Source organism: Mytilus edulis, chromosome 14 (genome assembly GCF_963676685.1).
Source record: "Mytilus edulis chromosome 14, xbMytEdul2.2, whole genome shotgun sequence".
NCBI classification, from domain to species: Eukaryota; Metazoa; Mollusca; class Bivalvia; order Mytilida; family Mytilidae; genus Mytilus; species Mytilus edulis.
In genome coordinates, this window is record NC_092357.1 from 65,815,354 (window position 1) to 65,837,768 (window position 22,415).

The 22,415-nt window shown below is 34.5% G+C and overlaps 1 protein-coding gene across 1 annotated transcript in view; it reads left to right on the forward strand.

Annotated features, from left to right (window-relative positions):
- Window positions 1-22,415, forward strand: part of LOC139503852 (uncharacterized) — a 155,001-nt gene that overhangs the window by 74,016 nt on the left and 58,570 nt on the right. Inside the window, exons 29-56 of the mRNA XM_071293807.1 lie at window positions 291-866; window positions 1,366-1,401; window positions 2,078-2,377; window positions 3,047-3,343; window positions 3,918-3,947; window positions 4,317-4,883; window positions 5,344-5,919; window positions 6,677-6,712; window positions 7,266-7,565; window positions 8,178-8,477; window positions 8,899-8,928; window positions 9,425-9,991; window positions 10,358-10,933; window positions 11,460-11,495; window positions 11,921-12,220; window positions 12,483-12,779; window positions 13,410-13,439; window positions 13,868-14,434; window positions 14,799-15,374; window positions 15,901-15,936; window positions 16,489-16,788; window positions 17,591-17,887; window positions 18,371-18,400; window positions 18,899-19,465; window positions 19,823-20,398; window positions 20,924-20,959; window positions 21,385-21,684; window positions 21,947-22,243. Of these exons, the coding sequence (XP_071149908.1) occupies window positions 291-866; window positions 1,366-1,401; window positions 2,078-2,377; window positions 3,047-3,343; window positions 3,918-3,947; window positions 4,317-4,883; window positions 5,344-5,919; window positions 6,677-6,712; window positions 7,266-7,565; window positions 8,178-8,477; window positions 8,899-8,928; window positions 9,425-9,991; window positions 10,358-10,933; window positions 11,460-11,495; window positions 11,921-12,220; window positions 12,483-12,779; window positions 13,410-13,439; window positions 13,868-14,434; window positions 14,799-15,374; window positions 15,901-15,936; window positions 16,489-16,788; window positions 17,591-17,887; window positions 18,371-18,400; window positions 18,899-19,465; window positions 19,823-20,398; window positions 20,924-20,959; window positions 21,385-21,684; window positions 21,947-22,243 (8,436 nt within the window). The remainder of the gene's footprint in view (window positions 1-290; window positions 867-1,365; window positions 1,402-2,077; window positions 2,378-3,046; window positions 3,344-3,917; window positions 3,948-4,316; window positions 4,884-5,343; window positions 5,920-6,676; window positions 6,713-7,265; window positions 7,566-8,177; window positions 8,478-8,898; window positions 8,929-9,424; window positions 9,992-10,357; window positions 10,934-11,459; window positions 11,496-11,920; window positions 12,221-12,482; window positions 12,780-13,409; window positions 13,440-13,867; window positions 14,435-14,798; window positions 15,375-15,900; window positions 15,937-16,488; window positions 16,789-17,590; window positions 17,888-18,370; window positions 18,401-18,898; window positions 19,466-19,822; window positions 20,399-20,923; window positions 20,960-21,384; window positions 21,685-21,946; window positions 22,244-22,415) is intronic.

Below are 22,415 nucleotides of genomic sequence, written 5' to 3' on the forward strand. Positions count from 1 at the left end.
GCATTTATCTTCATACTTACAATGTAAACTCTCTATAAATCAGTTGAAAAAAGTGTTAGTCCGGATAAGTACTTGATAATATGCCCAAAAATGTTCTTTGAAACAGATGAAAACTTATCTAACTTTGTTACACTTCGGTGTACTTGTTGTTATTTGCCACTTATTGTTGATGTGTGTTGCTCGGTTTTACTCTGGAACCAAGATTTTTTCTCTCTAAATCGATACATGATCTTGAACACTGCATACTACTGTTGCCTTTATTAAGACTTTCAAATATATTTTTATTACAGTTGCCACAACAGTTAAACCAAAAGATACTGGATATGATTTGGTTGTTATCCTTGATTCTTCCGTTTCCCAAGAATACTTTGATTGGATGACAACATTTACCAAAAATCTCGCAGATACAGTTAGTATCAATGATGACGAATTTAGAGTTGGTTTGTTGAGATATAGCACAGATTCTAATGTTCAATTCAATCTGAAGGACTATCAGTCCAGCGGTGATGTCCAGAATGCTGTTGACCAGGTCAGATACAAAGGGGGAATAACAAACACAGCACAAGCCATAGATACGGCTAGAACCCAGATGTTCAGACCGGACCAGGGTGATCGTGACTATGCCAGAAACTTTATATTGTTGATAACTGGTCAGGATAAGAGTTTAAGTACAAACGATGCTTGGCGAGCGGCAGAGAGGGCAGAGACAGACGGAATCCAGTTATATGTTATGGGATTGAATATCAATGATCGTGAGGAGCTGGATGAAACCTCTTCTCATCCTTTGAACACCTATCAATATTTAACAAGAAGTGAGAGGGAACTGGCTGAAGTTCCACCTCAAATTTATGCTGATCTTCTGGGAAGTAAGTACATGAAATACATATATTTAAAACAGTTTTAAAAAGAATATATTTTAAAGTATTTTGGCACCATGTTTTCTGTATTGTTTTTCTGTTCATTCGTCCTATCTGTAGCAGATTTGGAATTATGGTTTAAGAACAGGTCTAGTTTGGGTTATTTTTGGGAAAAGTTTTTCTCTCATACAATCACTCTTATACATGTTATATGTGGTTATAATGCAATGACTCTATTTCCAGACTTTAAAAATACTTTTGATTTAAAAAAAAAATCAGAGCAGGGCATAATATTATGTATATTCTATCAATGCACATGAAAAGACCAGCCAAAGCCATTTAGGATGAATGTTGCTTAAAGGATTTGCATTTGTACTAAAATACCTTCTTATTAAACTTGACATTTACAAACGGAAGTCAGTATTTGCATGGCTGAACGAAAGACGGCGGTTAGATGTACCAATTAAAAAAAAATGCAGTTTACAGAAATTTTGTTTTTATCTTTTAGTGGCAAAGAACCCACCTCCAATGAGACCAAGACCAGGTAAGAAGTTCATTAGTGTTATCCTTCTCCAAGAACAAGACTAGTGAGTCTAAATAGCATTCGATCAAGGGAACAGACATGCATCTCTGATAAACTTATCATTCAGTTTCCTGTAATCAACACACAGGTGTCACACAAGACAATCTCAAATACGATGCCTGACCACGCGAGGCTATTGTTTTTTCCAATAAGTGTCTTGTCTTCATAAGGTAACTTAATTATATCACTAATTGCTTGACGTTAATGAAGAGGATCTTTACTTTGTGGTTCAACTTCTAGAATGACTTCTTTAGGTTTGATACAATGCATAGCAAATGTTGTTTATCCAAGCCCTCATATGGGATCAAAGGAAGTCATCTTTAACAGAATATCATTAATTTTTCAAGCATTATTTTCTGGCTATTTAATGGAGATCAGGGGTGGAGGGAGCTTGGGTGACGGGAGAAAACCACATTTGATAGGAAAAATGACACTCCTAGTCAATTTAGATTAGATTTGGGTGCACATACATTTGCACGAGCAGGGTTCGAACTCACAACCTCAGTGATGACTATGACTGGCTGATGATACAGTCGTAGAACTGCTTACACCACTTGGCCACCGAGTCTCAAAATATCTAAAAAGGTGGTATCATTATTAAACAAGAGCTCATGAATCAACATTCTTTCTCTTGTAGTGAAACCTGATGTAAATATTAAACCATACAGAAGCACTGTACGTTATGGAGGGCCTGTAACCATAGAATGTACAGTGAAATCAGGTATACCTGTCAAGGAAGTCACATGGTATCGAGTCCAAGGTGATTCAAGGACACCTGTTGTAGTAGATGGTAGAAAATACAGTGGTTCTACAGTACGTGTACCCTCACTTACAATAAACAATGCAGACTTTCAAGATGAAGGTACCTATGTGTGTACTGCAGAGAACGCTGCTGGTGTTGGATCTAGTCCTATAGGTGATATTGATGTTACTGGAGGTAAGTGTAGTTTAAAAATGGAAATACACAAGTATAGCAACATAACAATACCTTAACTCTAGATGTCCAAATTTTTAAGACATAATTTTTAATAACAAAGTTGTACAGCAAAATGCATTGAGTATGTAGGTTAAGATAATATTTTTGGTTAGGGTGCTTACTAGCTGAACCTTGACCTCTTAATTAGGCAAGGTATACTACCCTTCTTTCGGAGTGATGTAGTCATACGGACAGATATATTTGTTTTCTGTCGAACTATTAATGGAGGGTAGTATACCTTACTTAATAATGCCTTAACACTTTAGCTAGATAGCAAGCTAACCAAAGATATTTTGTTTTACCTTCACACTCAATGCATTTTGCCTAAAATCGTGTTCATGATTAAACTTCTAAGGTATTGTTGGAATTAATCTTAGAGCTGGAAAAGTTATATAAATCAGGAGTTAAAGTCCTAAACTTCTCGAAGATTTTAAAAGCCTCGTGCTCTCTGTAAATTAGACATAATATTTCTAGTCATATGTTTTAATCTTTTGAATACAGCTTTTCATTGCATTAAGGTTCATAAGTATGTTTTGCCTAACATTTGTAATCATGCTGTGATGAGTTGTCATCCTTATAAGCGATAAATAAATAGAATTTTATATTTCACCTATACATTTTATTATATAGCTGTTCCCGCTGTGACAGTTCCAAAGAGAGAATACACTGGTGACATGGGTACAGAGGTGACTCTGGAATGTGATGTTGTGGCAAATCCACCTGAAACCACCGTCTATTGGAGAAGGGAGGACCGAGGAGAAATGGTGGATGTGGACACAAGATCCCCACGTTTCTCTCGTGCGTCTCCCAGCTCGCCATCTCTGACTATCAGAAATCTTGATACCTCAGATACAGGAATGTATCAATGTTTTGCTGATAATCCTGTTGGAACTGGACAAAGTCAACAGACGTCTCTCAGAGTACTTTGTAAGTTCATGCAGAAATTCATTTTCGGACAAATAAAAAAAAATCACAAATCTTTTAGATCAAGATGAAATCTGAAACTTGACTATTGAAAAATCCATACATTTGTAATTAATACTACTTCATTTATCACAAAACATGAAAATATGAGTACTCAGAACATCTTCTTAAGTAAAAGCAGACATTGTCCATTATCACTTAACTAGTATACATATTTGTTTAGGGGCAAGCTGATGGACGCCTCCGCGTGCGGGAGTTTCTCGCTAAATTGAAGACCCATTGGTGGCATTCGGCTATGGTCGGGTTGTTGTCGCTTTGACACATTCCCCATTGCCATTCTCAATTTTATGTATCATTATTGTGTTGTCAAAGTTTACACGATAATGCTATCATTCTACCATGAGAGTTTAAAGGGACCATTCATCTATTCATGAATAATAAAAAAAAATGTAAGGAGAATGGATTTCTAATTTGAATCATTTGCAGTCTTGAATAATCTATAGACTATTGCAATACATTTGTCTTGCGTAAATGATTTTAAAAAAGTTTTATAAATTTCATTTTTGTAATTTTTCAGTACCAATCACTCTTCCAACAACTGATAAGCGTAAGTATTAGTAAAATTAGCCTTTCATACATCTATCTGTAATATAAATTTATTGTTTATGTTGATTTAGTATTTTAAGTATGCAAAACTATTTTACTTGAAGAATCCCTTTAACTTGTAACATTCATAGGAACCATTGGAACCACGGAGTAATTCAACACTTCTGTCCAAAAACCGCAAGAACCACCAATATTGTATAGACTCACCATGTAATATTGTAATTGAGTATTTCCTATAATTCTTAAAGTTATTTTTCTGATATATCACCACGTGTCTAATCATTATTTTTTTTAAATATTCTTTTATTTAGATTTTGGATAATCTATTGTACATTCAATACATTAAGAATGCTCATTCTTGTTTTCACAGCATGTGGTCAAGCCCAAGTTGATATTGTTATTATTTTGGACTCTTCAACCAGTGTGGGTGATGATAACTACCAGAAAATGAAGGATTTCTGTAAAGATTTCTTAAAGAATGCAGATTTAGATTCTGGTAATATACAGGTTGGAATAGTTTCATACAGTACTGGCGTCCATATTGAATTCCAAATGAATGACTACAGCACATCACAAGACATAATGGATGCTATTGATGCCATTCCATATAGATATGGAAGTACAAACACTGCCGATGGTTTGAGAACAATGCGTTCACAAATGTTTACTTCTCGTAATGGGGATCGTGATGGTGTGCCTAATGTTGTAATTATATTAACTGATGGCGTGTCAAATATAAATTCACGAAGAACAATTCCTGAGGCAGAGCAGGCTCGTGCAGCAGGAATTCATATCTATGCTGTTGGTATTGGTTTAAGAGATACCCGTGAATTGGATGCCATGGCCTCTGAGCCAGCCTCAGAAAACAGCTTCAACGTACAAAGCTTTGATGAATTGGCAGTTTTAAGTGACCAAGTTTTCCAAGCTTTCTGTCCAGGTAATCTATTATCAATATTAAAACAGTTACTTGTCCAGTTAACCAACCCTGTGGTTTTGGTTAGGAGTATCTAGTAAAAGCACCGCATTAAATTTAAAAGTATCAGCTTCTTGTTTTCTTGTTAAAGAAAAGGAGAATAATCTTAAAGACAGATTTATATGCCTATTTAGGTTAAAATCTCATCATTTTATACTGACCTTTATTGTTTTAAAGGGCAAGGACAAATATTTATACGATTTCAACATCAATTTATTGTTGGTCAGTGTTAAATGCCTTTTCGGCACATTTCCCGTATAACATTTTATTAATTCTTATAAATATGCATATTCAGATTTTTAAGTTCAGGTTATTTGATGAGATCCATAACAATTGATTCAACAAATTAGCATTACAATCAAAAATAGCACTTTTTCTATTCCACATATGCTCATTATCGACAGACTAGTTTTATCTATTGCAGTTGCCACCACAGTCAAACCAAAAGATACTGGTTATGATTTGGTCGTTATACTTGATTCTTCCGTTTCCCAGGAATATTTTGATTGGATGACAACATTTACCAAAAATCTTGCTGATACAGTTAGTATCGACGATGACGAATTTAGAGTTGGTTTGTTGAGATATAGCACAGATTCAAATGTTCAATTCAATCTGAAGGACTATCAGTCCAGTGGTGATGTCCAGAATGCTGTTGACCAGGTCGGATACAAAGGGGGAATAACAAACACAGCACAAGCCATAGATACGGCTAGAACCCAGATGTTCAGACCGGACCAAGGTGATCGTGACTATGCCAGAAACTTTATATTGTTGATAACTGGTCAGGATAAGAGTTTGAGTACAAACGATGCTTGGCGAGCGGCAGAGAGGGCAGAGACAGACGGAATCCAGTTATATGTTATGGGATTAAATATTAATGATCGCGAGGAGCTGGATGAGACCTCTTCCCACCCTTTGAACACCTATCAATATTTAACAAGGAGTGAGAGGGAACTTGCTGAAGTTCCTCCACAAATTTATGCTGATCTTCTGGGAAGTAAGTACATGGTAAAAAGTAAAATCACAAAAATACTGAATTTATAGGAAAATCAATTCGGAAAGTCCATAATCACATGGCAAAATCAAATAACAAAACGCATAAAAAACGAATTGACAAGAACTGTCATATTCCTGACTTGGTACAGGCATTTTCAAATGTAGAAAATGGTGGATTAAACCTGGTTTTATAGCGCTAACCCTCTCACTTTGATGACAGTCTCATCAAATTCTGTTATATTTACATTGATGTGTTAACTAAACAGACACAATAAATAAAACAGTCAAAATATGGGTACATCAGTCATCATCGTATAAGTAATATATATATATGAATTTGAAACAGTTTTGAAAAGAATATATATATATATATTTAGGCATTTGAATTGATCCAGTTTTGGTTATTTTTTGGTTAAGTTTTCCTTTAATGCATTCAATCTTATACATCTTATATGTGACTTGAATGATATTTATCTATTTATCAGACTTGATATAAACTTTTTAAAGAAAAAACTAATTCAGTACAGTAGACATATTATCATGTATATCATATCAATGCACAGGAAAAGACCAACCAAAGCTATTTCAGTTGACTGTTGCTTAAGGGATTTGCATCTGTACTTAAATGACATTATTAATGAACGGGATATTTACAAACATAAGTTATTAGTATTTGCATGGCTGAACTTAAGCCGACTGATAGATGTCTCAATTGAATAATTGCAGATAACAAAATTTTTTTTTAATTTAATTTTTAGTGGCAAAGAATCCACCTCCAATGAGACCAAGACCAGGTAAGAAGCTTATTAATGTTATCCTCCTCCAATACCAACACCAGGTTCATAGCTTATTAAAATAAATCTATCTTTAATGAGACCAAAACCTAGTGAGTCTAAATGACATTTTATTCAAGGGATCAGATATGCGTCTTTGATCAAATTAGCATTCAATTACCTGTAATCAACACACATGTGTCAAACAAGATCATCTCAAATACGAAGCCTGACAACCAGAGGCTATTGTTTTTTTTAAATAAGTGTCTTGTTTTCCTACTTTTACTTAATTTGATCACTAATTGCTTGGCCTTTATAAAGAGGACATAATTTCGTTTTATCAATGTGAATTATTATTTATATATTTTTAAAATATAGGATATACAGTACAAACACATATAAACAATTAATCACATTTTTCTATCGACCAGAGCAGCATGAAATTTAGTTCACCTAATCTCGTTTTACTAAGTGAATTATTGTAACACCTTTCGCTCATTAACTGTTTGTCAAATACTTGAAGGGATATCATTATTGAAGAAGAGCTCACAGTTCATCATGTTTTCTCTCGTAGTTAAACCTGATGTCGATATTAAACCATATAGAAGCACTGTACGTTATGGAGGACCTTTGACAATAGAATGTACAGTGAAATCTGGTATACCTGTCAAGGAGGTCACTTGGTATCGAGTCCAAGGTGATTCAAGGACACCTGTTGTAGTAGATGGTAGAAAATATAGTGGTTCTACAGTTCGTGTACCATCTCTTACAATAAACAATGCAGACTTTCAAGATGAAGGTACCTATGTATGTACTGCAGAGAACGCTGCTGGTGTTGGATCTAGTCCTAATGGTGATATCGATGTTACTGGAGGTTGGTATAGTTGAATACTATCAATTGAGAAATTATTGCGATGTTTCTATTAATGCAAAAAATGGAAGCAGGTTATTATCGCAATCATTTTAACTGACATTTTGAAGTTTTTTATATGAATTAAACAGGATTTTTCTAAATATCTCAAAACCTCAAATCGCATTTTAGTTCAAAAAAACAAAATTGCAATAACAAATGCACTCAATAATTTCTGATTTCACAGTAAATAAACTCATCATAGATACAAAATAGATGTAGGATATATGCCACAAAAACAAACAATAAACTAACTTTCACATGAATTAGTTTTGTTTACAATCCTTATTCTGCATTGTTTTCATCCTCTACCAACCAAAATTAATGACATGACATTGAATGCCAAAAATTGTGTCAAAAAATGTGGATATATAAGCATTTCAACCAGAAAATTAAACTTGCATATTCATGAGAATTAGAATGAAATTGATTTGCATGATACTAATTGCATTGGAAAGATTATAATCATCAAGAGACTTTAAAATAAGTGTCTCAGTGTTGATAGTCTTCTTACTTATATAATTTTACTTTGAGTATATTATGGGGATTTGATAAATTGATGCATATATTTTATAGCTCTTTTTCCCGGTGTGACAGTTCCAAAGAGAGAATACACGGGTGATTTGGGTACAGAGGTGACTCTGGAATGTGATGTTGTTGCAAATCCACCGGAAACCACCGTGTACTGGAGGAAGGAGGACCGAGGAGAGATGGTTGAGGTTGACACCAGATCCTCACGTTTCTCTCGTGTGTCGCCCAGTTCACCATCTCTGACTATCAGGAATCTGGATACCTCAGATACAGGAATTTATCAATGTTTTGCTGATAACCCTGTTGGAACTGGACAAAGTCAACAGACTTCTCTCAGAGTACTATGTAAGTACTTGCAGTAATTCATTTTGAAAACAAAATTAACAATTATAAGTTGGTAACAGAAATAAGAAATCAGAAACCTAATGTTTGGGAAATACATACAAACATATAACTGTTACTACTTCTATTATCACACAATATGAAATAAATACACACGGTATTATTTCCAAGGAAGGCAGATATGCATTATTATTTTGTTGTCAAATTGATAGATTCTTTCTTTAATTTGTTCGCTGTCAGAGCTTTAAACATGATAATGCCGTTGGGAAATAAAAAATATTTTTCCATGAGAGTTTGAGGGGACCATTTATCTTCTTTGTTTTTATGAATTTGGCGGAATATTTCTACTAATCTGATGTGTCTATGGATAAACATGTATAATTTATGAGAAAAAAAATCTGAATTCATAAATGTTATTTTTCAGTACCAATCACTCTTCCAACGACTGATAAACGTAAGTAATGAATAAAAAAACCACCCAGAAATCTATCTGTTTTGTAAATCATTTTATTTTCTGTTAATTTAAATATATGCCTTCCAAGTATGAAGAAAATTTCTAGTAGATCTAATCCATTATATTGTAACATATATATCAACCAGTTTTTACAGTTGGCTCTAATGGTGTACTAAAGCATTACTGTTAAAAGTCAGAGAGAACCGCCTTAGACATTTTACATCACCATTGATACATTTCTAATTGATAAATAGTAATAATTCTTCATGCTTAAAAAATCACGACGGGTTTTTATCTTCGAACTTAAATTTCGTGCAGCCATATTGAAACCCCTCAACAACAATTCTCTCCCAATTTGTAATAAAATTGAAAATACAACTGAGCTCATTGGCTTATTACATAGAAGTGTAAACTTAAACCATCCTTTTGCCATTTTAGATAAGTGTATTATATTGTACATGCAATACATATACAATGCTAACTTTTATATTCACAGCATGTGGTCAAGCCCAAGTTGATATTGTTATTATTTTGGACTCTTCGACCAGTGTGGGTGATGATAACTACCAGAAAATGAAGGATTTCTGTAAAGATTTCTTAAAGAATGCTGATTTGGATTCTGGCAATATTCGTGCAGGAATTGTGTCGTACAGTACTGGTGTCCATATTGAATTCCAACTGAATGACTACAGCACTTCACAAGACATAATGGATGCTATTGATGCCATTCCATATAGATATGGAAGTACAAACACTGCCGATGGTTTGAGAACAATGCGTTCACAAATGTTTACTTCTCGTAATGGGGATCGTGATGGTGTGCCTAATGTTGTTATTATATTAACTGATGGTGTGTCAAATATAAACTCCCGAAGAACTATTCCTGAGGCAGAACAAGCTCGTGCAGCAGGAATTCATATATATGCTGTAGGTATTGGTTTAAGAGATACTCGTGAATTGGATGCCATGGCCTCTGAACCAGCATCAGAAAACAGCTTCAATGTACAAAGCTTTGATGAATTGGCAGTTTTGAGTGACCAAGTCTTCCAAGCTTTCTGTCCAGGTGAGCTGTGATAGATATGTTATTTGTTTTTTACGTACCTGCTTGTGTCATGGTTGGATGCTGGTTTCTTAAACAATGATATAAAAGTATAATTCCAATTCAAGACTCTGTACTGTAAGGTTTTTGAACACTTAAAACAAACTGCAAAGAACACAAGGCCAAAAAGGCCTTTATTTTAGCTTGTTATTATCCTAATTAATATGCATAAAACATTCATTATTTAATGTTATTCAATCCATTTTATAGCTGAGGTTGTTGGTTGAGATCTATTGCATTTGATATGATATATCATTATAACAATCAAAAACAGTAATTTGTCTATGCCATTAATGTTCATATCAGCATGCTAGTTATTTTCTATTGCAGTTGCCACCACATTGAAACCACAAGAAACTGGTTATGATTTAGTTGTTATTCTTGATTCTTCCGTTTCCCAAGAATATTTTGATTGGATGACAGCATTTACCAAAAATCTCGCAGATACAGTTAGTATCGATGATGACGAGTTTAGAGTTGGGTTGTTGAGATATAGCACAGATTCTAATGTGCAATTCAATCTGAAGGACTATCAGTCCAGTGGTGATGTCCAGAATGCTGTTGACCAGGTCGGATACAAAGGGGGAATAACAAACACAGCACAAGCCATAGATACGGCTAGAACCCAGATGTTCAGACCGGACCAAGGTGATCGTGACTATGCCAGAAACTTTATATTGTTGATAACTGGTCAGGATAAGAGTTTGAGTACAAACGATGCTTGGCGAGCGGCAGAGAGAGCAGAGACAGACGGAATCCAGTTATATGTTATGGGACTGAATATTAATGATCGTGAGGAGCTGGATGAGACCTCTTCTCATCCTTTGAACACCTATCAGTATTTAACAAGAAGTGAGAGGGAACTTTCTGAAGTTCCTCCCCAAATTTATGCTGATCTTCTTGGTAGTAAGTAATTGTGTAACATATATTTGTAGCCCCTTTTGTATATTTTGTTCTAGTATTTGGTAATTAGTTTTTTTTTGCTATGCTTCTGTTCATTTGTCCTATATGAAGTACGTATGTTTGGAGTTATGGTTTAAGAAAGGGTATAGTTTGGTTCATTTTGAGGTAAAGATTTTTCATTTATGCAATAAATCTTATAAGTGGCTTGTTTGATATTTATCTTTTTTTTCGAGACATTTTAAATACTTCATAGATAGATGAATCAGTCCATCGAACATGATATTTTATATATCCTATCAATGAACCGAAAAAGACCATCCAAATATATTTAAGGTAAATGTTGCCTTATATTTAAAAGCACTTTAGTATATGGTAATCATGTTTTCTGTGCCTTGCTTTGAAAAAACAGTTTAAGAAAAAAATCTTTCTAATGCCAAACATAACTAGTCTATTCTTTGTACGAGTAATTGGAAATTCTTGGACTAATTAAATTATTGCAGTTTACAATAATTTTGTATTTATTTTTTAGTGGCAAAAAATCCACCTCCTATGAGACCAAGACCAGGTAAGAAGCTTATTAATGATATCCTTCACCAAGACCAAGATGATGTTTATAGCTTATTTAGATAAATTTATCTCCAATGTAACCAAAACCAAGTGAGTCTAAATAGCGTTCTATTCAAGGGATCGGATATGCATTTTTGATCAAATTATAATTCAATGTCCTGTAATCAACACGCAGGCGTCAAACAGGATCCTCTCAAATACGAAGCCTGACAACCAGAAGCTATTGTTTTTCCAATAAGTGTCTTGTTTTCCTACTTTTACTTAATTTTATCCCTGATTGCTTGGCGTTTATAAAGATGACAAAATCTCGTTTTGTCAATGTGAAATATTGTTACACATTTTGCATTTAACCTGTTTATCAAATACCTGAAGGGTCATCATTATTAAACAAGAGCTCACGGGTCAACATGGTTTCTATTGTAGTGAAACCTGATGTCGACATCAAACCATACAGAAGCACTGTACGTTATGGAGGACCTGTAACAATAGAATGTACAGTGAAATCTGGTATACCTGTCAAGGAAGTCACATGGTATCGAGTCCAAGGTGATTCAAGGACACCTGTTGTAGTAGATGGTAGAAAATACAGTGGTTCTACAGTACGTGTACCATCTCTTACAATAAACAATGCAGACTTCCAAGATGAAGGTACCTATGTATGTACTGCAGAGAATGCTGCTGGTGAAGGGTCTAGTCCTAATGGTGATATTGATGTTACTGGAGGTTAGTAGAGCAGAATAACAATATATTTAGGATATATGCCACAAAAACAAATCGTCAACGTACGTTAACTGTTAATAACACATTGTTGACTGCTGTACCCATATTTTTGATAATTTTTCCTGTTATATTTGTATGTCTGTTTGCTTTGTTCACATATCGTTGTCAATATAATGGAATTTTATGCGACCGTCACACTTTGTTATACTTATGATCCATAAATATATATAGTTTGATATTTCACTTTATATATGCCTTTTTCTAGCTCTCCCCACTGTGACAGTTCCAAAAAGAGAATACACTGGTGATTTGGGTACAGATGTGACCCTGGAATGTGATGTTGTTGCAAATCCACCTGAAACCACCGTCTACTGGAGGAGGGAGGACCGAGGAGAGATGGTTGATGTCGACACCAGGTCCTCACGTTACTCTCGTGCCTCTCCGAGCTCACCATCTCTGACTATCAGGAATCTGGATACCTCAGATACAGGAATGTATCAATGTTTTGCTGATAATCCTGTTGGAACTGGACAAAGTCAACAAACTTCTCTCAGAGTACTTTGTAAGTACATGCAGTAATTAATATTCAGAAAAATTAAACAATGGTATTTATGGTTACAGAATTAAGAAATTTGAAACTTAATTACGGCAAAATCCATATATTCATATATCATTGTTTCTACCTCAACTGTTATCACAAGACATAAAATAAATTAACACAGTACAATGTTGGGTTTTCTTTAAGGACAAGTTGATATGTCTTTTAATTTTGTTGATGTCCTAGGTCTTTACGTAATATTGACAGTCGGGAATAGAAATTATTTTCCTGGGAGTTTGAAGTGACCTCTTATCTTGGCATTATTTAATGTGGATTGATTAATTGATTGAATGTATTGTATCGCATTGTTAAAGCTCTACTTTGGGGTTATTTCTTGGCGACCAGTTTTTACTAGTGAAGGAAGTCGGAGTGCCAGGAGATAAGTAAACTGACATTCCTAGTCAATTGAGATTGGAGTCGAGGGCAATCACACGAGTGCGGTTTGAACTTACAACCTCTATGATATGTTCTTTCTACTTCTGATGCCACTTTAGAGTTTTGATTCCCAATTACACGGTCTACTGAGGGCATCCGTGTACTGTGGACACATTCTTGTTTTTTGTTTTATTAATGTTTTTTTTTTTACTTTTTCAGTACCAATCACTCTTCCAACAACTGATAAACGTGAGTATAAGTAAAATAAATCATACATCGATCTATCACGATTTATTTATCGTTTTTGTTGATTTATAAATATGCCTTTTAAGTATGAAGAAACATTTCTAATGGGGAATATAAGCACTGCTGTCAAAAGTCAGTCATAGCAACCCTTTATTTTACATTACCATGCTTACAATTTTAATTTTATTATCTATATTTTTTCAAGCTGTCTTGCTCAAATAATAACCAGGGATTTTAATTTTCATATTTTCAAAGAAAGACATTCAGACTCAATATCATGCTATCATCTAACAGATCCCTCATCAACAAATCTTTCCTGACTTTCTAGCTCATATGTTTATTCCAAAGAAGTGTAAACTAATTCAATGTTTCTGTTAAGATATTCTATTACACATGCAATACATTTAGAATGCTCATATTTGCTTTCACAGCATGTGGCCAAGCCCAAGTTGATATTGTTATTATTTTGGACTCTTCAACCAGTGTGGGTGATGATAACTACCAGAAAATGAAGGATTTCTGTAAAGATTTCTTAAAGAATGCTGATTTGGATTCTGGCAACATTCGTGCAGGAATTGTGTCGTACAGTACTGGCGTCCATATTGAATTCCAAATGAATGACTACAGCAGCTCACAAGACATAATGGATGCTATTGATGCCATTCCATATAGATACGGAAGTACAAACACTGCTGATGGTTTGAGAACAATGCGTTCCCAAATGTTTACTTCTCGTAATGGGGATCGTGATGGTGTGCCTAATGTTGTTATTATATTAACTGATGGTGTGTCAAATATAAATTCTCGAAGAACCATTCCTGAGGCAGAGCAGGCTCGTGCAGCAGGAATTCATATCTATGCTGTAGGTATTGGTTTAAGAGATACTCGTGAATTGGATGCCATGGCCTCTGAACCAGCCTCAGAAAACAGCTTCAATGTACAAAGTTTTGATGAATTGGCAGTTTTGAGTGACCAAGTCTTCCAAGCTTTCTGTCCAGGTGAGCTGTGATATATATGTTTATTGTTTTTACGTACCTGCTGTTTTCATTGGTGGATGCTGGTTTCTTAAACAATGATATAAAAGTATAATTCCAATTCACGACTCTGTACTGTTAAGTTTTTGACCACTTAATACAAACTGCAAAGAACACAAGGCCACAAAGGCCTTTATTTTAGCTTGTTATTATCCTAATTAATATGCATATAACATTCCCCATTTAATGTTATTCAATCAATTGTATAGCTGAGGTTGTTGGTTGAGATCTATTGCATTTGATATGATATATCATTATAACAATCAAAATCAGTAATGTGTCTATGCCGTTAATGTTCATATCAGTATGCTAGTTATTTCTATTGCAGTTGCCACCACATTGAAACCACAGGAAACTGGTTATGATTTGGTTGTTATTCTTGATTCTTCCGTATCCCAAGAATATTTTGATTGGATGAGAACATTTACCAAAAATCTCGCAGATACAGTTAGTATCGATGATGACGAGTTTAGAGTTGGTTTGTTGAGATATAGCACAGATTCTAATGTGCAATTCAATCTGAAGGACTTTCAGTCCAGTGGTGATGTCCAGAATGCTGTTGACCAGGTCGGATACAAAGGGGGAGTAACAAACACAGCACAAGCCATAGATACGGCTAGAACCCAGATGTTCAGACCTGACCAGGGTGATCGTGACTATGCCAGAAACTTTATATTGTTGATAACTGGTCAGGATAAGAGTTTGAGTACAAACGATGCTTGGCGAGCGGCAGAGAGAGCAGAGACAGACGGAATCCAGTTATATGTTATGGGATTAAATATTAATGATCGTGAGGAGCTGGATGAGACCTCTTCTCATCCATTGAGCACCTATCAATATCTAACAAGGAGTGAGAGGGAACTGGCTGAAGTTCCTCCCCAAATTTATGCTGATCTTCTTGGTAGTAAGTAATTGTGTTACATATATGTGTAGCCCCTTTGGTATATTTTGTTCTAGTATTTGGTAATTATGTTTTCTTTGCTATGCTTTTGTTCATTTGTCCTGTATGAAGTACTTAGGTTTGGAGTTATGGTTTAAGAAAGGATATAGTTTGGTTCATTTTGGGGTCAAGATTTTTCATTCATGCAATCAATCTTATAATTTAAGTGGCTTGTTTGATATTTATCTTTTTTTTCGAGACATTTTTAATACTTCAGAGATAGATAAATCAGTCCATCGAATAGATGATATTTTATATATCCTATCAATGAACCGAAAAGACCATCCAAATATATTTAAGGTAAATGTTTCCTTATATTTAAAAGCAATTTAGTATATGGTAATCATGTTTTCTGTGCTGTGCTTTTGAAAAACTGGTATAAGAAAAAAATCTTTCTAATGCCAAAAATAACTAGTATATTCTTTGTACGAGTAATTGGAAATTCTTGGACTAATTAAATAATTGCAGTAATTTTGTATTTATTTTTTAGAGGCAAAAAATCCACCTCCTATGAGACCAAGACAAGGTAAGAAGCTTATTAATGAAATCCTTCAACGAGACCAAGACAAGGTTTATAGCTTATTTAGATAAATTTATCTCCAATGTAACGAACACCTAGTGAGTCTAAATAGCGTTCTATTCAAGGGATCGGATATGCATTTTTGATCAAATTATAATTCAATGTCCTGTTATCAACACACAGGCATCAAACATGATCCTCTCAAATACGAAGCCTGACAACCAGAGGCTATTGTTTTTCCAATACGTGTCTTGTTTCCCTACTTTATCTTAATTTTATCACTAACTGTTTGGCGTTTATAAAGAGGAGATAATATCGTTTTATCAATGTGAATTATTATTTATATATTTTTTAAAATATAGGATATACAGTTCAAACACATATAAAGAATTTATCACATTTTTCTATGGACCAGAGCAGCATAAAATTTGGTTCACCTGATCTCGTTTTACTATGTGAATTATCGTAACACCTTTTGCTCATTAACTGTTTATCAAATACTTGACGGGATATCATTATTGAAGAAGAGCTCACAGTTCAACATGTTTTCTCTTGTAGTTAAACCTGATGTCGATATTAAACCATATAGTAGCACTGTACGTTATGGAGGACCTGTGACAATAGAATGTACAGTGAAATCTGGTATACCTGTCAAGGAGGTCACATGGTATCGAGTCCAAGGTGATTCAAGGACACCTGTTGTAGTAGATGGTAGAAAATACAGTGGTTCTACAGTACGTGTACCCTCTCTTACAATAAACAATGCAGACTTTCAAGATGAAGGTACCTATGTATGCACTGCAGAGAACGCTGCTGGTGTAGGGTCTAGTCCTAATGGTGATATTGATGTCACTGGAGGTTGGTATAGTTGAATACTAGCAATTCATTATTGCGATGTTTCTTTTAATGCGAAAATGGAAAAAGGTTATTATCGCAATAATTTTAACTGACATTTTAAATTTATATATGAACTAAACAGGATTTTTCTCAATATCGAAAAAGTCAAATAACATTTTAGTTCTAAATCACAAAATCGCAATAACAAATGCACTGAGACTGTCGTACAAGTGAAACGTTTGGTGCTTTAAAACAAGGTTTAGTACACCATTTTCTAAATTTTAAACTGCCTGTACCAAGTCATGAATATGGCAGTTGTTGTCCATTCGTTTGATGTGTTTTGTCATTTGATTTTGCCATGTGATTAGGGACTTTCCGATTGAATTTTCCTCGGAGTTCAATATTTTTATTTTTATTTTACTTTTTTCAATAATTTCTGAATTCACAGTAAAAAGAGATGTAAGATATACATGATATATGCCACAGAAACAAACCATAAACCAAATTTCACATGATTTAGTTTTGTTTACAATTCTTATTCTGGATTGTTTTGATCCTCTACCAACAAACAATCATGACACGACATGGAATGCCAAAAATTATGTCTAAACTCTAAGGATATATATGCATTTCAACCAGAAAATCATACTTGCATATTGAAAATTAGGAAGAAATTGATTTGCATGATACTAATTGCAATGGAAAGATTATAATCAGCAAGAGACTTTAAAATAAAAGTCTCAGTGTTGATAGTCTTCTTACTTATATAATTTAACTTTGAGTATATTATGGGGATTTGATAAATTGATGCATATTTTTATAGCTCTTCCCGCTGTGACAGTTCCAAAGAGAGAATACACGGGTGATTTGGGTACAGAGGTGACTCTGGAATGTGATGTTGTGGCAAATCCACCTGAAACCACCGTCTACTGGAGGAAGGATGACCGAGGAGAGATGGTTGATGTTGACACCAGATCCTCACGTTTCTCTCGTGCGTCTCCCAGTTCACCATCTCTGACTATCAGGAATCTGGATACCTCAGATACAGGAATGTATCAATGTTTTGCTGATAACCCTGTTGGAACTGGACAAAGTCAACAGACTTCTCTCAGAGTACTATGTAAGTACTTGCAGTAATTCATTTTGAAAACAAAATTAACAATCATAAGTAGGTAACAGAAATAAGAAATCAGAAACTTAATGTTTGGGAAATACCTACATACATAACTGTTACATGTGTTACTACTTCTATTATCACAAAATATGAAATAAATACACACGGTACAATTATTTCCAAGGAAGGCAGATATGCATTACTATTTTGTTGTCAATTTGATGGATTCTTTTTTTAAATTGTTTAATTTGCTGTCATAATTCTAAACATGATAATGCCGTTGGGAAATAAAAAATATTTTTCCATGGGAGTTTAAGGGGACCATTCATCTTCTTTGTTTTTATGATTTGAGGGGACCATTTATCTTTGTACCATTTGTCTTCTTTGTTTTTATGAATTTGGCACAATATCTCTACTAATCTTTGTCTATGGATAAACATGTATAATTTATGAAAAAAAAAATCTGAATTCATAAATGTTATTTTTCAGTACCAATCACTCTTCCAACGACTGATAAACGTAAGTATTAGAATAAAAAAAAAATACCCGTAAATCAATCTGTTTTGTAAATCATTTTATTTTCTGTTGATTTAGATATATGCCTTCCAAGTATGAAGAAAATTTCTAGTGGATCTAATCCATTATATTGTAACATATATATCAACCAGTTTTTACAGTTGGTTCTAATGGTGTACTAAAGCTTTACTGTTAAAAGTCAGACAGAACCACCTTAGACATTTTACATCACCATGGATACATTTTTAATTGATAAATAGCAATAATTCTTCATTCTTAAAGAATCACCACGGGTTTTAATCTTCGAACTTAAATTTCGTGCAGCCATATAGAAAACCCTCATCAACAATTCTCTCCCAATTTGTAATACAAGTAAAAATACAACTGACCTCATGGGCTTATTACATAGAGGTGTAAACTTAAACCATCTTTTGCCATTTTAGAAAAGTGTATTATATTGTACATGCAATATATATACAATGCTCACTTTTATATTCATAGCATGTGGTCAAGCCCAAGTTGATATTGTTATTATTTTGGACTCTTCAACCAGTGTTGGTGATGATAACTACCAGAAAATGAAGGATTTCTGTAAAGATTTCTTAAAGAATGCTGATTTGGATTCTGGCAATATTCGTGCAGGAATTGTGTCGTACAGTACTGGCGTCCATATTGAATTTCAAATGAATGACTACAGCAACTCACAAGATATAATGGATGCTATTGATGCCATTCCATATAGATACGGAAGTACAAACACTGCTGATGGTTTGAGAACAATGCGTTCCCAAATGTTTACTTCTCGTAATGGGGATCGTGATGGTGTGCCTAATGTTGTTATTATATTAACTGATGGTGTGTCAAATATAAATTCACGAAGAACCATTCCTGAGGCAGAGCAGGCTCGTGCAGCAGGAATTCATATCTATGCTGTAGGTATTGGTTTGAGAGATACTCGTGAATTGGATGCCATGGCCTCTGAACCAGCCTCAGAAAACAGCTTCAATGTACAAAGCTTTGATGAATTGGCAGTTTTGAGTGACCAAGTCTTCCAAGCTTTCTGTCCAGGTAAGCTGTGATAGATATGTTAATTGTTTTTTACGTACCTGCTGGTCTCATGGGTGGAAGCTTGTTTCTTAAACAATGATATTAAAGTATAATTCCAATGCACGACTCTGTACTGTCAGGTTTTTGATACAAACTACAAAGAACACATGGCCACAAAGGCCTTTATTTTAGCTTGTTATTATCCTAATTAATATGCATATAACATTCACCATTTAATGTTATTCAATCAATTTTATAGCTGAGGTTGTTGGTTGAGATCTATTGCATTTGATATGATATATCATTTTAACAATCAAACACAGTAATTTGTCCATGCCGTAAATGTTCATATCATTATGCTAGTTATTTCTATTGCAGTTGCCACCACATTGAAACCACAGGAAACTGGTTATGATTTGGTTGTTATTCTTGATTCTTCCGTATCCCAAGAATATTTTGATTGGATGACAACATTTACCAAAAATCTCGCAGATACAGTTAGTATCGATGATGACGAGTTTAGAGTTGGGTTGTTGAGATATAGCACAGATTCTAAAGTGCAATTCAATCTGAAGGACTATCAGTCCAGTGGTGATGTCCAGAATGCTGTTGACCAGGTCGGATACAAAGGGGGAATAACAAACACAGCACAAGCCATAGATACGGCTAGAACCCAGATGTTCAGACCGGACCAGGGTGATCGTGACTATGCCAGAAACTTTATATTGTTGATAACTGGTCAGGATAAAAGTTTGAGTACAAACGATGCTTGGCGAGCGGCAGAGAGGGCAGAGACAGACGGAATCCAGTTATATGTTATGGGATTAAATATTAATGATCGTGAGGAGCTGGATGAGACCTCTTCTCATCCATTGAAAACCTATCAATATCTAACAAGAAGTGAGAGGGAACTTTCTGAAGTTCCTCCCCAAATTTATGCTGATCTTCTTGGTAGTAAGTAATTGTGTAACATATATTTGTAGCCCCTTTAGTATATTTTGTTCTAGTATTTGGTAATAAGGTTTTCTTTGCTATGCTTCTGTTCATTTGTCCTATATGAAGTACGTATGTTTGGAGTTATGGTTTAAGAAAGGATATAGTTTGGTTCATTTTGAGGTAAAGATTTTTCATTCATGCAATAAATCTTATAAGTGGCTTGTTTGATATTTATCTTTTTTTTCGAGACATTTTAAATACTTCATAGATAGATGAATCAGTCCATCGAACATGATATTTTATATATCCTATCAATGAACCGAAAAAGACCATCCAAATATATTTAAGGTAAATGTTGCCTTATATTTAAAAGCACTTTAAGGTATGGTTATCATGTTTTCTGTGCCGTGCTTTGAAAAAACAGTTTAAGAAATAAATCTTTCTAATGCCAAAAATAACTAGTCTATTCTTTGTACGAGTATTGGAAATTCTTGGACTAATTAAATAATTGCAGTTTACAATAATTTTGTATTTATTTTTTAGTGGCAAAAAATCCACCTCCTATGAGACCAAGACCAGGTAAGAAGCTTATTAATGATATCCTTCACCAAGACCAAGATGATGTTTATAGCTTATTTAGATAAATTTATCTCCAATGTAACCAAAACCAAGTGAGTCTAAATAACGTTCTATTCAAGGGATCGGATATGCATTTTTGATCAAATTATAATTCAATGTCCTGTAATCAACACGCAGGCGTCAAACAGGATCCTCTCAAATACGAAGCCTGACAACCAGAGGCTATTGTTTTTCCAATAAGTGTCTTGTTTTCCTACTTTTACTTAATTTTATCCCTGATTGCTTGGCGTTTATAAAGATGACAAAATCTCTTTTTGTCAATGTGAAATATTGTTACACATTTTGCATTTAACCTGTTTATCAAATACCTGAAGGGTCATCATTATTAAACAAGAGCTCACGGGTCAACATGGTTTCTATTGTAGTGAAACCTGATGTCGACATAAAACCATACAGAAGCACTGTACGTTATGGAGGACCTGTAACAATAGAATGTACAGTGAAATCTGGTATACCTGTCAAGGAAGTCACATGGTATCGAGTCCAAGGTGATTCAAGGACACCTGTTGTAGTAGATGGTAGAAAATACAGTGGTTCTACAGTACGTGTACCATCTCTTACAATAAACAATGCAGACTTCCAAGATGAAGGTACCTATGTATGTACTGCAGAGAACGCTGCTGGTGAAGGGTCTAGTCCTAATGGTGATATTGATGTTACTGGAGGTTAGTAGAGCAGAATAAAAATAGATTTAGGATATATGCCACAAAAACAAATCGTCAACATACGTTCACTGTTAATAACACATTGTTGACTGCTGTACCCATATTTTTGATAATTTTTCCTGTTACATTTGTATGTCTATTTGCTTTGTTTACATATCGTTGTCAATATAATGGAATTTTATGCGACCGTCACACTTTGTTATACTTATGATCCATAAATATATATAGTTTGATATTTCACTTTATATATGCTATTTTCTAGCTCTCCCCACTGTGACAGTTCCAAAAAGAGAATACACTGGTGATTTGGGTACAGATGTGACCCTGGAATGTGATGTTGTTGCAAATCCACCTGAAACCACCGTCTACTGGAGGAGGGAGGACCGAGGAGAGATGGTTGATGTCGACACCAGGTCCTCACGTTACTCTCGTGCCTCTCCGAGCTCACCATCTCTGACTATCAGGAATCTGGATACCTCAGATACAGGAATGTATCAATGTTTTGCTGATAATCCTGTTGGAACTGGACAAAGTCAACAAACTTCTCTCAGAGTACTTTGTGAGTACATGCAGTAATTAATATTCAGAAAAATTAAACAATGGTATTTATGGTTACAGAATTAAGAAATTTGAAACTTAATTACGGCAAAATCCATATATTCATATATCATTGTTTCTACCTCAACTGTTATCACAAGACATAAAATAAATTAACACAGTACAATGTTGGG